Genomic DNA, 11,372 nt, shown 5'->3' with positions numbered 1-11,372 from the left:
TTCTCAACTAAAAAGGTCACACACTGAGCCAGCCAGGGAACCCAGGAGTCCTGACTCCCAATCTCCTACTCTAACCACTAGGCAACGCCATCTGAAGACCCCTTTATAAAGAATGACAGGGGAAGGGAGAAATGCTCTTCAGAATCCTTTATTACATCTGAAGTTAAACGGTGTTAAAAATTCCATGATCCTCATGGAAAACGAGAGGCATCAGCGCTGCCTCTCACTTTAGCACAGGCTAAATGTAGCCATGTTGAGGAGGACACAAGAGAAGAGCAAAACAAGTTACACATTAAATCGCAGCCCCATGCCAAGAATTCAGACACGGGAAGAGTTAACAGAGGGGCCTGGAGACAGACTGGGCTTTACAGGAATTCCAGGAGACTGCTGCGCGGTGAGGGAGATGCTGGTATATAGAACCACACACTTCATTACCCTCCACTTAGCTGCTGATGACAAGGCTTTCGATAAAGACAGCATGATGGATTCCAGCCGCAGTAGGTGACCTGCTGCTCTCAGCCCCTTCCGACATGCCTTGGGGCTCTGCTCCCGCTATCGCCACTTTCTACTCCCCAATCTCCCCAAACACATGGTCGGGAACCTTTCTCCGAAGAGGCTGGAAAGAGGAAGCGTGTCTCATCTAATAGAGATTCTTCCCCTGGGCAGCTCTGGTTTGCTGGTGCCACCATCACTCACGACAGGCTGACAGGAGCCCAGATTGATGGATGTTTAATGGGAAGAGATGCCTGCAGGCAATCTGGTTGCATTGGAAGCAGTACTCCTGTATCCCAGTTTGAAGGAATGCTGCAACATGACGGTACATTAAGGGTTTCCAGGAAGGGAGAGCAGCTCCGATTACACATGACTGGCCATGTGTGCAGACGGCCTGGGAATCCCACTGGGATCTTCTATGCACAAGGACGCCAGCTCTCTGGCAGGATTTGGTTGTTAGGACAGCAGCTGCCTGGTGGTGGGGTGAAGAGAGGACACTCTGCCCTATTGCCAACCCCTGGCCTCGCTCTACTCCAGCAGGGTAAGGAAGTGGAGTGAGAGCTCTCAGCAGAGACCCACCAACTCAGTCACTGGTACTGTCTTCGCTGTCTGAATACGCCCCCAACAGGCTGAGGGAAGAGCCCTGCGCTGCTGATGGGGGCTGGGTCACAGCAGGTAGTGAGGAGCTCCAACTTGCAGCATCTAGAAGCCAAACAGAGCAGGTTCAATCATTCACACCCCACACCCACGCCTGGAGAACAGAGAGCTGCACCTTATGGACGCCTGAGGAAACCAGGAGTTGGAGCACTCCTGCTGCTGCCTGGATGGGCACTGCCATGTTCTGGGCACCCACCGCAACCCCAGGCATTAGGACATGGAGTAAAACTGTTTCCTTGGCACCCTGCCTGAATCTCAATGAGGATTAAAAGGTTTGACGTTGAGACGGTCGCATTTCTATGGAGGCTCACCTCCTGCCCCCTGGTGGTAACATAAGAGAATGGAAGCGTCTGAGATACTTAAGCATAGGAGGCTTCCACCTAACTAGAAGAGGGTGAGGTGAGTCAACCCTCAGTCTAACACCGATGCTGTCTGTGAGGTGGCCTCCAGTGTGTGAAACTGTCTTTTGTGTAGAAGCTCTCAAGCTGGAAAGGGGGGCGGAGGGACTGGTGTGTGGATCACATAGGGAAAACATCATTCAACTGGGCCATTCATGAAACACCAGGTTTGGATCAGCAGCCAACGTAATCTTACATAGCACCTGTCATTCAAAAAGATTAACAAACTACCCAGAGGGCTGGGATCATTTCGCCCGCCATCAAAATGCAGCCACCTCTGCGATGGAACACAGCCGCTGTTCAACAGAACAAAGCAATCCCACGCAACGGTTTAGGACAGGGAGGAAAGAATGTTGTGTGCAACTGAGAGTGCAGGGGAGTTTGGGAAGGCAGAATAGCATAACCCAAATATCATATGCATCCGAAGAAGTGGGCTGTAGCCCACAAAATAAATGTGTTAGTCTCTAAGGTGCCACAAGTACTCCTGTTCTTTTTCCAAATATCACAGCATACAACAACCTCCCTGTACAGGAAAAGCAGATTTAACCAACTTAAAATGAAGACGGAAGATGGCTTCTGATCAGCTGCCTGTTGTTCATGTTACTGTAGCAAACAGCTGTGCCAACTGCCCCAACCTCACTGTATGTTTTGGAACAGCACAGTAAATTCAAACCCCATGCCTGGTCTCGCATTACCGTCTGTATTACTGTAGCGCGTAGGAGCCCGAGCTATGGGCCACAACTCCTTTGGGTTAGGCGTTATACAGACACAGAACAAACAGAGGAGCTCAATAATTTTATGAGCAATAATATCAATATATTTACCATGGTACTTCTACAGACTGGCACCATCATTGTATCCAAGCACCAAAATGTTAATATAGAAGTTGAGACACTGGCAATCGGCTCTCATGCTTCAGGGCACAAACTCTTTGCCAGAGTGGTCAGGAAGGAATTTTACTTCCCCATAACAATGCACTATGTGGGAGGCAGGAGAGAGGAGACGGCTTCCTCTCTGAAACACTGGGCATTGGCCCTACTGGAAATCCCAACGCCAGACTTGATGCCATTCTGACAAAGTTCTATTGGGTCATGAATTACTAAACTGCAACATATCATCGAAGACAACACAGACACACGAGATTAAACTGCTTGATGTCACCATCCTGTTAGAGACCACCTTGGTGGCCTGGAGTTAAGTGGCTAATCAGATCCTACGTTGCCGTGCAGGTGAGACTGAACCAAAGTTACCTGAGCTTTGTTGTGTAGTTTGCTTCCCCACACCGTTAGCTGTGGTGGAGCCTGGGGTCTGTTTCTTCACAGTGACCAGGCCTGCCAGCTGGGACTTGCTGTTCAGTTTGCCCACACTCCTCTCCCAGCTTTCAGTCTTTAGCTTCTTACTCTGGGGCTCAGTATCCTACAGAAGGGAGCACAGATATTAACGTTCTCTGTCCTTGGAGCAGCTAGCGGGGGAAGAAAGACTATGCAAAATACTATACATCATCATAAAAATCAAGGGTGGTTTGGAGCTGCACACACAGAGGTATCATGTCACAGAGCAGCAAGGAGAAAGCCCCTCTCTGGATAGCTAAAGGGTGTGAAGAAAGGGTTTGGCTAGGATGGGATAGAGCATTGTTAGGTGCAGAACGACGAAATCAGTACAGGAAGATTCAGGCTGAGTACCAGGGACAGCTTGCCGTCACAGAGATCGAGAAGGCTGTGGAAGAGCCTCCCCAAGGGCTGATGCCCCGTTGCTTGGGTCATCCACCGCAAGCCTGGAAGAGACACTGGTCAGCGGGCATAGTTGTCCGTTGGCAGAGGGGTGATCCAGATGTGTGCAACAGGACTTTCCAGTATCCAGCTTCTGTGACCTCACGTGTTGGCTGCTGGACCAACCACTGGCTTCGACACACTAGTGACTAGATGGCTCAGGACTAGTACTGGGACAGGGAACATTTCACAGTTCAACTCCAGCCTGGCTTGGGAGTCACTTGAAAGCTTTCAGCAGCCTGCACGGTTTGACGGTCTCAGCGGACAGGGATTGACATCAAAAAGCGACATCTGCAATTGGCGCTAACTGGCCTGTTTGCTGAATCCTCTGTGGAGATTATACCAAGGATTGAGCTCCCTCCGCCTCAGAGCAATAGGCTGAGATCACGCAGGGGAGTGCCCTGCTGTGTATAAACACAGGGCTTCAGTCTTCAGGGCTGTCCAACTGGCATCTTCCACCACTTGCATTGATGTGATTTAGGATTAAACCATTACAATCCTTTCAAGTACAAGCGGAGAACAGGGAGCAAAGCCGGCAGCAACGTGCTGACCACTGAACCATCATCAGGCATGACAGTAGGTGTGGGGGCTCTTAGCCGCAGCTCACCCCCATGGAGATGAGCCCCTCTGTTGGTTGATACAGGCTGAAGTTTACTTCGACCAAAACCTCTCATTTCTTTCTTTCAGTTTAATATACAATGAGCCACATTTTCTAAACTAGGCATGAAAAAAGAGGCAATTGTGCCTCAAAGTCTCCAAAACAGGGGACTTCTCATGAGGTGTGGTTTGCTGGGTTTTAGTTTGTCCCCTTGTGGAAAAATCTCCCATCTCGGAGAGCCATGCTGCTGGAAAAGCCCCTACCCCCCAGGATTTACCTCCTGCAAGATGTCGGTAGGTTTCGTTTTCGGTCCTGATCTTGAGGGCACTTGGGTAGCTTCCTCATCAGAGTCAGAGTCTTCCAGGAATCGCCTGCTCTGGGCTTGTTCCAGCATAGCTCTGCAAATCAAAGGAATCCCCCAGAGAGGTGTAACAGAGTGACTTGATTACAGTCTATATTTGCCCAGATGGGCAACAAATATTTGATAAAAGGCTCTTCAATCTAGCAGACGAAGGTAGAACACAATCTAAGGGCTGGAACTTGAAACTAAAATTCAGACTGGAAGTAAGGTGTTAAATTTTTAATTGAGAGAATAATTAACCATTGGAACTATTTACCAAGGGTCAGTGGTGGATTCTCCATCACTGGTAACTTTTAAATCAAAACTGGATGATTTTTCTAAAATATCTGCTCCAGGAACTATTCTGGGGCAGTTCTCTGGCCGATATTATGCAGGAGGTCAGACTAGGGCAGAGGTGAGCAAACTACGGCCCGTCAGGACCTTGGATCCGGCCTGTGGGATTGCCATCGTGGCACAGTGGGGCTAAGGCAGGCTCCCTGCCTGCCCTGGCCCCGTGCCGCTCCCGGAAGTGGCTAGCACCACGTCCCTGCAGCCCAGCCTTGAGACCCATGCCGCACCCCGCACCCCTCCTGCACCCCAACCCCTTACCCTTAGCCCCTTCCTGCACACTGCACTCCCTCCTGCACCCCAACCCCCTGCCCCAGCCCCACATTCCATGGCCCTGCATGCAATTTCCCCACCCAGATGTGACCCTCGGGCTAGGCAATGGTCTTCACTATGGGGAGATTGCTGCTGCAATCGATGCAGCAGGGGTCGATTTAGCAGGTCTAGTGAAGACCCACTAAAATCGATGGCAGACTGCTCTCCGGTGGACCCCAGTACTCCAGCTCTTCCAGAAGCATAAGGGAAGTCGACTGGAGAGTTATTCACGTAGCTGGAGTAGCATAACTTAGGTGAATTTACCCTGGTAGTGAAGACAAGCCCTAGATGATCTCTGTGGACTTTTGGCCTTGGAGTCAAAAACCATCCACCTTCATGAGACCTGCAGAGAACCGGTGTTGTCCTGCACACACTGTAGTTCTGATATGTTACAACTGAGCTGGGACAGGCACTCTGCCAGAATTCAACAGCTCCACAATGCTGCCAGACAGCATCTTCCCTTCCCAGTGTTAGCTGTTACAGCTTGGCAGGCCTGGAATCCGTGCAGCACTCCAAGTCTCCTTTTTAGGTGCAGTTCAGTGCTGCTGAAAGGTCTTTCATTTAGCCCCAGAATAATACCATAGACACTGTGGTAGGGGTTCTCCCCACACCCTGACACAAAGGTACTCTAGCCCTACACCCTGGAAGAGGCCTCCTCTCAAGGAGAGTTCAGTCTCAGAGGCCAGCTCAGTCTCTGATCTCTTTGCCGAAAATGCCAACTGGGACCGTGATTTTTGGCATGCAAACACCTCCCCGTGGAGGAACAGGTCACTTATATTTCCCTTACCTCTTTCAGTATTAGGGCCACCACTCCTCATGTGTGTCCTTTACCTGTATGTCTAGATAGATCGGACATCAGCCATCCTACTAGATCTCCTCACATCCCAATCCACACTACAGCCCTACCATGCACAAATCCCACCACCGCAGATCGCAAACGTTACCCTCCTTTGGATCTCTGGCACTGTCCCTCCCATTAAAATACTGTGGGGGGTGTTAAGACGACTGCCCAGCCCACAGGGGGCAGCCTGGAAAGTGTCACATATCCAGGCGTGACCAGAACTCAAACATGAGCAACGTTTCCAGCTGACTCACTTCATCTCCGTCTCATCCTCCTCTAGCTCCCTTCGTTTCCGCTCTTCCTCATAGTCCTTATACTGCTTCAGCATGGATTCGAAGTCCACATTTGCCTGACGCTGGTTCAGCTCCTTCAGCTCTTGCAGGTTCTCCAGAACCTCCATCTCCAGCTTGGAGTCCTTCGTCCGGTTCTCCAAAACCTAGCGGGGAAAGCGGGAAAGCCCTTGAAGTACTGGGTAAGCCACACCGACAACTCAGGAACTGTATTATAGAATTATAGACTATCAGGTTGGAAGGGACCTCAGGAGATCATCTAGTCCAACCCCCTGCTCAAAGCAGGACCAATCCCCAACTAAACCATCCCAGCCAGGGCTTTGTCAAGCCTGACCTTAAAAACCTCTAAGGAAGGAGATTCCACCACCTCCCTAGGTAACCCATTCCAGTGCTTCACCGCCCTCCTAGTGAAAAGTTTTTCCTAATATCCAACCTAAACCTTCCCCACTGCAACTTGAGACCATTGCTCCTTGTTCTGTCATCTGCTACCACTGAAAACAGTCTAGATCCATCCTCTTTGGAACCCCCCTTCAGGTAGTTGAAAGCAGCTATCAAATCCCCCCTCATTCTTCTCTTCTGCAGACTAAATAATCCCATTAGCTTCCATTACTAGTATGGCAATTCTAAGGTGCCTGCTGCCATGGTACCTAAGTGACAGAGTTTAGCATGAGTACTAGACGTGCAATAGCATGAGTATAGGGAGCCTCGTTTTCAGATCTTAAGAAGTACAATTAAAGATTGTGGTAAACTCTCTTTACTCATTCCAGGATAAGACAGAACCTACTGCCAGCAGGGACCTCAGTTATCACCTCTGCCTAGGCCAGTTCCAAAGTTGCAGAACTGGGGCAGTAGCTTCCTTCAATGCACTGAAGCACAAGTGGCCTGAGGCCTGCAAATCTCAGTCCAATATTTAGGACTTAGGGGGCGCATTCAGATACCTTCATGGGATTGTTCAGCTCTTCCTCCTCTCGTTCCTTCTGCACCCTCTTCTCCTCTTCCTCCAACAGCTTCTCAGCTTGGAAGTTCCGAGTGGCGCCATGTTCCATGGTGTAGTCTGTGTTCTCCGGATCCGTCTGAGGAAGACAGGGGCAATGCAAGGGAATTATTGTGAACATGCCACAGGCTGCTATTGCTCCAGTCATTGTCAATCTATTCGGTGCTGGTAATGAACAGCCAGTATGATTTTCAAAGCAACACATAAAACGACACAAAGCACTTCAACCTTGTTTTATTCACATCACCTGCCAAAAGAATGATTATTTATGCCCTAGAAACACCCATGGTACTCAGACATTTGAGCCGCAATAGTGCCCTACTCAGACTGTAGATGAGACACTTTACTGTTTGTTAAAAAGGGAATACAGATGAAGTAGTTAGGATGCAAAATTTGACCTCTGGTTATCTTAAAATAGTAAGTTTCAGAGTAGCAGCCGTGTTAGTCTGTATCCGCAAAAAGAAGAACAGGAGGACTTGTGGCACCTTAGAGACTAACAAATTTATTAGAGCATAAGCTTTCGTGGACTACAGCCCACTTCTTCGGATGCATATAGAATGGAACATATATATGTTCCATTCTATATGCATCCGAAGAAGTGGGCTGTAGTCCACGAAAGCTTATGCTCTAATAAATTTGTTAGTCTCTAAGGTGCCACAAGTCCTCCTGTTCTTCTTTTTAAAATAGTAGCATTTGTTGGGAACCGTCTAGGACTGGAATGGAGATCTCCTGACACTCACTGCCCTGATCTACACCAGGCTGCCAGAGCCCAGCTACAGAACTCTCAAAATCTTCACCTTGAATGTGATTTCTGCCAGGCAGCGGGTGCACTTGATGTAGAAGCGAAAGATGGGAAGCCCCAGGTACATTTCATTCTGAACAGTCTCTTTGCGGGCATTAAACTTCTTGCCTTTATAGATGTACTCACCACAAGTCTTGCACCTACATGAAGCAAAGAGAACGTGAATTAGGTCCACAATGTAATAAAAGCCTAGAGAAAGACAGAAGTCTAACTGACATACAAAGGGGCGGAGCCTAGTTTTAATGGGCATTGTAATTTAAGAATCGCATTCCCATCTGAACATTTGGTACCTATTGTTATACACAACCTCTAAGATGACCAGAATAGAAAGACATTAGCTACATTGCTATTTTTCCCATTTAATCTTTGATCAGTGTCACTTCTGCCGATTGACAGTTGCCTCCCTCCGACATACTGCTCCGGAGTGGGGCGTTCGCCTGCACACTCTGCACATTTAGGTACTTATATGGTCTTCGTCACTGTAGAATCCGAGGACCTCACGATCATTAATGGATATTATTATATAATTATTAGTGGACAGATATCGTCCCCCATTAGTTAAAAAACAAACACAGGGCATTTAGGCATAGGGTTGATTGGGTAACTTGCCCAAGCTCACACCACAAGTCTGTAGCCAAGGCAGGAATTGAACCCAGGTCGCCAGAGTCACAGCCACTAGACCATTCTTTCCACCCCCCTGGTTTCTATGAGGTTTTCACAGCAACAGTAGAGGCTGAATCTAAAGAGGCAGGTGTGTCCACCACAAGCAAAAGACCGGGTGGAGTTGAGCCTGGTCATGCTGTCCTCAGGCCTGCCTGAAAGCCCCTTATGAATACAGCAGGGGAACATTTGGTCAGCCCTGGCATTTAAGCATCAGGTGATACGTGCATACATAGTAGTTTGGGAGTGTCTCAATTAAGCCATTCTAGAGGGGATTCTGCTATTTAGTTCATAGCTATACAAAACCGACCTGCCCCCCAAAAGGTTACGTCCGTTGTAAATATTGTGGTGCACACATTAACTTGCTAAAAAAAAAAAACAGCCAAAGTCTCACAATCACTCCTCATTACCAAAATCCAGTCAGTACGTTCAGCAAATAGCTAGATTCACCCTCCATCCCATGGTCAGCTCGACGGAAACACAGTAAAGAATCAAGAGGAGGGATATCCTATGAAACCTGCCAATCTCTTGTGACAGAACAGTGTTCCCATAGGTTCTCCGGTACACATACTGCCAGCACCATCTCTCTCACCTCATGTTGAACGGGGCCATCAACCGCACAACATACTGCCGGTCCTTTGGGAGCTTGAGCTTCGGGATTTTAGACGGATCGAAATCCGGCGGGTAGTATTTCTAGAAGAACAAAGCAGAAAGGCATCAGCAGGGAGGCTGGGGGGTGAGGGTGTGAAATGGGGGGTGAGGGAAGAGGGTATCACCCATTGCGCCAGCACTTTGGGATCCACCGAGGATCGGAGCAGGGCGTCAATGTCAGGGCTCCCCACACTCACACCAGAAGCTACCGACACCCAAAGCTTATAAGGCCTCTCAGCAGAACAGACATAGTTGCCACCTCTCCCCTCCCCCGCTACGGGGCCCCCAGCTCTCCCCCTCCTCCCCTCCCCCACTACGGGGCCCCCAGCTCTCCCCCTCCTCCGCTACAGGGCCCCCGGTCCCTTCCCTCACTACAGGGCCCCAGGGCCCCCACTCCTCCCCCAGCCCACTACCAGTCCCCTCCCCCGCTACGGGGCCCCCAGCTCTCCCCCTCCTCCAGCCCACTACCAGTCCCCCGGTCCCCTCCCCCACTACGGGGCCCCGTCTCCGGGGCCCCTCCCCCCGTCTCCGCGCCGCGCCGCAGGCTGCCCCCTACTCACATTCAAAACCTTCCTCTCCGACATTTTGCCCCCTGCCTGTGCCCAGCCCGAGTCCGCCCCGCGCTAACTCTCCGCCCACCACAGCGCCACGGGCACTTCCTGGAGCCAGCGCCCGCCCCTCCCATTGGCCTGAAATAAGGTAACGCCGAGCTCTCTTGTTGTCTATTGGCTCGTCCTGCCGCCCATCACGCTCAGACCCCGCCCACTGGCTCGTGTGCTGCAGCTAAAGAGGCCCGTCTAGGCGTAAACCCCAGACGAGAAAGGTTCCGGGAGGAGCCTAGCCTAGCCTTGCCTTACCTGCTACAGGGCTAGATCAGCATTAGAGGCTCTGTGGGGTTCAGTGCATCGGCCGGGCCTAGGGGCTGCTCTCCCCTCCTGTGTAGTGTACAGAGAAACCAGGCAGCAAGCCGCCCACTCCTGAGTTTGCCCATTGCACGGGGACGTGCAGGGTTTATAGTGCAATGCCACGCGGGTCTCGCATTCGGCACCGCAGGGGCAAGAAGGCCCAGAAACACCGCCAGAGCTCTCGCTGCCCCTGGAAAGAGCATGTTCCAGCAACGCTCGAGTTTCATACACACGCTCTTCCGCCATTAGCGGGAAGGGTTGCCAAGCCTCCCCGTTTCGCCAGGAGTCTCCCGGAATCGGGCTCTTTCTCCTGGAGGCTACTGAAGCCAAACCGGAAGATTTTAGGCCACTAAATGTCTGGTGGTGCAGTGGGGCTAAGGCAGGCTCCCTGCCTGCCCTGGCCCCGCGCCACTCCTGAAAGCAGCCGGCATCTCCCTGCGGCCCCTAGGGGGGAGGTCAGGGGGTCTCTGTGTGCTGCCCCCAGCACCGAATCCGCAGCTCCCATCGGCCAGGAACTGTGGCCAATGGGAGCTATGGGGTGTGTGTGGCTGAGGGCATGGACAGCGTGGAGCCCCCCCCCCGCCAGGAGCCACAGGGATGTTCTGGTCACTTCCGGGAGAGGTGCAGGGCCAAGGCCGGCAGGGATCCTGCCTTAGCCCCACTGCCCAGGAGCTGCCCGAGATGAGCGCCACCCGACCAGAGCCCTCACCCCCTCCTGCACCCCAACCCCCTGCCCAGCCTGCTGAAAATGAGCGAGGGTGGAGAAGAACGAGCAACAGAGGGAGGGGGGATGGAGTGAGCAGGGATGGGTCCTCGGAGAAGGGGCGGGGCAGGGGGTGGGGCGGGGTGTTTGGTTTTCTGCAATGGGAAAGTTGGCAACCATAGTAAGGATATTTACTTTGTATATTTACATGTTATGTTGACAATTTGTGCTCCTCATGGTTATAAAGCTTTAACTTTTTGAATCTCAAAGTCTAGTGTTTCCCATAACCGTGAAAATTTAAATAGATAAAAACTGGGAAAAAATGCTTAAAAATAAGCAGTAATATTATCCATCCAAATCATAACAAAATAAAAACCGAATGCTGCCAAACCTACGTATAACACAGGCCATAAGGCATCCCTGAATTAATTCCCGTTTGAACTGACACACATCTGTTAGCGCAAACGTCCAATCTAGATTTAAAAATCAAATTTAATCTTACTAGGACATAAGAAAGTCCTTATAAAATATACTAGAGCAACAGGCCAAAACGCTGCCCTCACACTAAGCTGTAGTTTCAAATGGATATGGTATTCTTACTTCTCCCTATCC

The 11,372-nt window shown here is 50.6% G+C and overlaps 1 protein-coding gene across 1 annotated transcript; it reads right to left on the bottom strand.

Annotated features, from left to right (window-relative positions):
* Positions 1–132: 132 nt before the first annotated feature.
* On the bottom strand, positions 133–9,839 carry YJU2 (YJU2 splicing factor homolog). The gene is made up of 8 exons (XM_008168850.4): positions 9,713–9,839; positions 9,094–9,194; positions 7,837–7,981; positions 6,984–7,118; positions 6,010–6,191; positions 4,192–4,312; positions 2,798–2,963; positions 133–1,194 (listed from the first exon to the last, which is right to left on the bottom strand). The coding sequence occupies exons 1-8, from the start codon at positions 9,734–9,736 to the stop codon at positions 1,076–1,078; spliced, it is 993 nt and encodes a 330-aa protein (XP_008167072.2). The 5' UTR covers positions 9,737–9,839; the 3' UTR covers positions 133–1,075.
* Positions 9,840–11,372: the final 1,533 nt, after the last annotated feature.

Source organism: Chrysemys picta, chromosome 25 (assembly GCF_011386835.1).
Source record: "Chrysemys picta bellii isolate R12L10 chromosome 25, ASM1138683v2, whole genome shotgun sequence".
NCBI classification, from domain to species: domain Eukaryota; kingdom Metazoa; phylum Chordata; order Testudines; family Emydidae; genus Chrysemys; species Chrysemys picta.
Note: the sequence above shows the minus strand (reverse complement) of the source record. Positions and strands in the feature narration are given on the sequence as shown.

Coding starts and splice junctions, on each gene's coding strand:
- YJU2 (XM_008168850.4), bottom strand. CDS start 9,736: ATGTCGGAGAGGAAGGTTTTGAAT. Junction 7,119..7,836: donor TGGCAGAAATCACATTCAAG/GTGAAGATTTTG, acceptor TGTCTTCCTCAG/ACGGATCCGGAGAACACAGA. Junction 1,195..2,797: donor AACTACACAACAAAGCTCAG/GTAACTTTGGTT, acceptor TTTGGCTTCTAG/ATGCTGCAAGTTGGAGCTCC.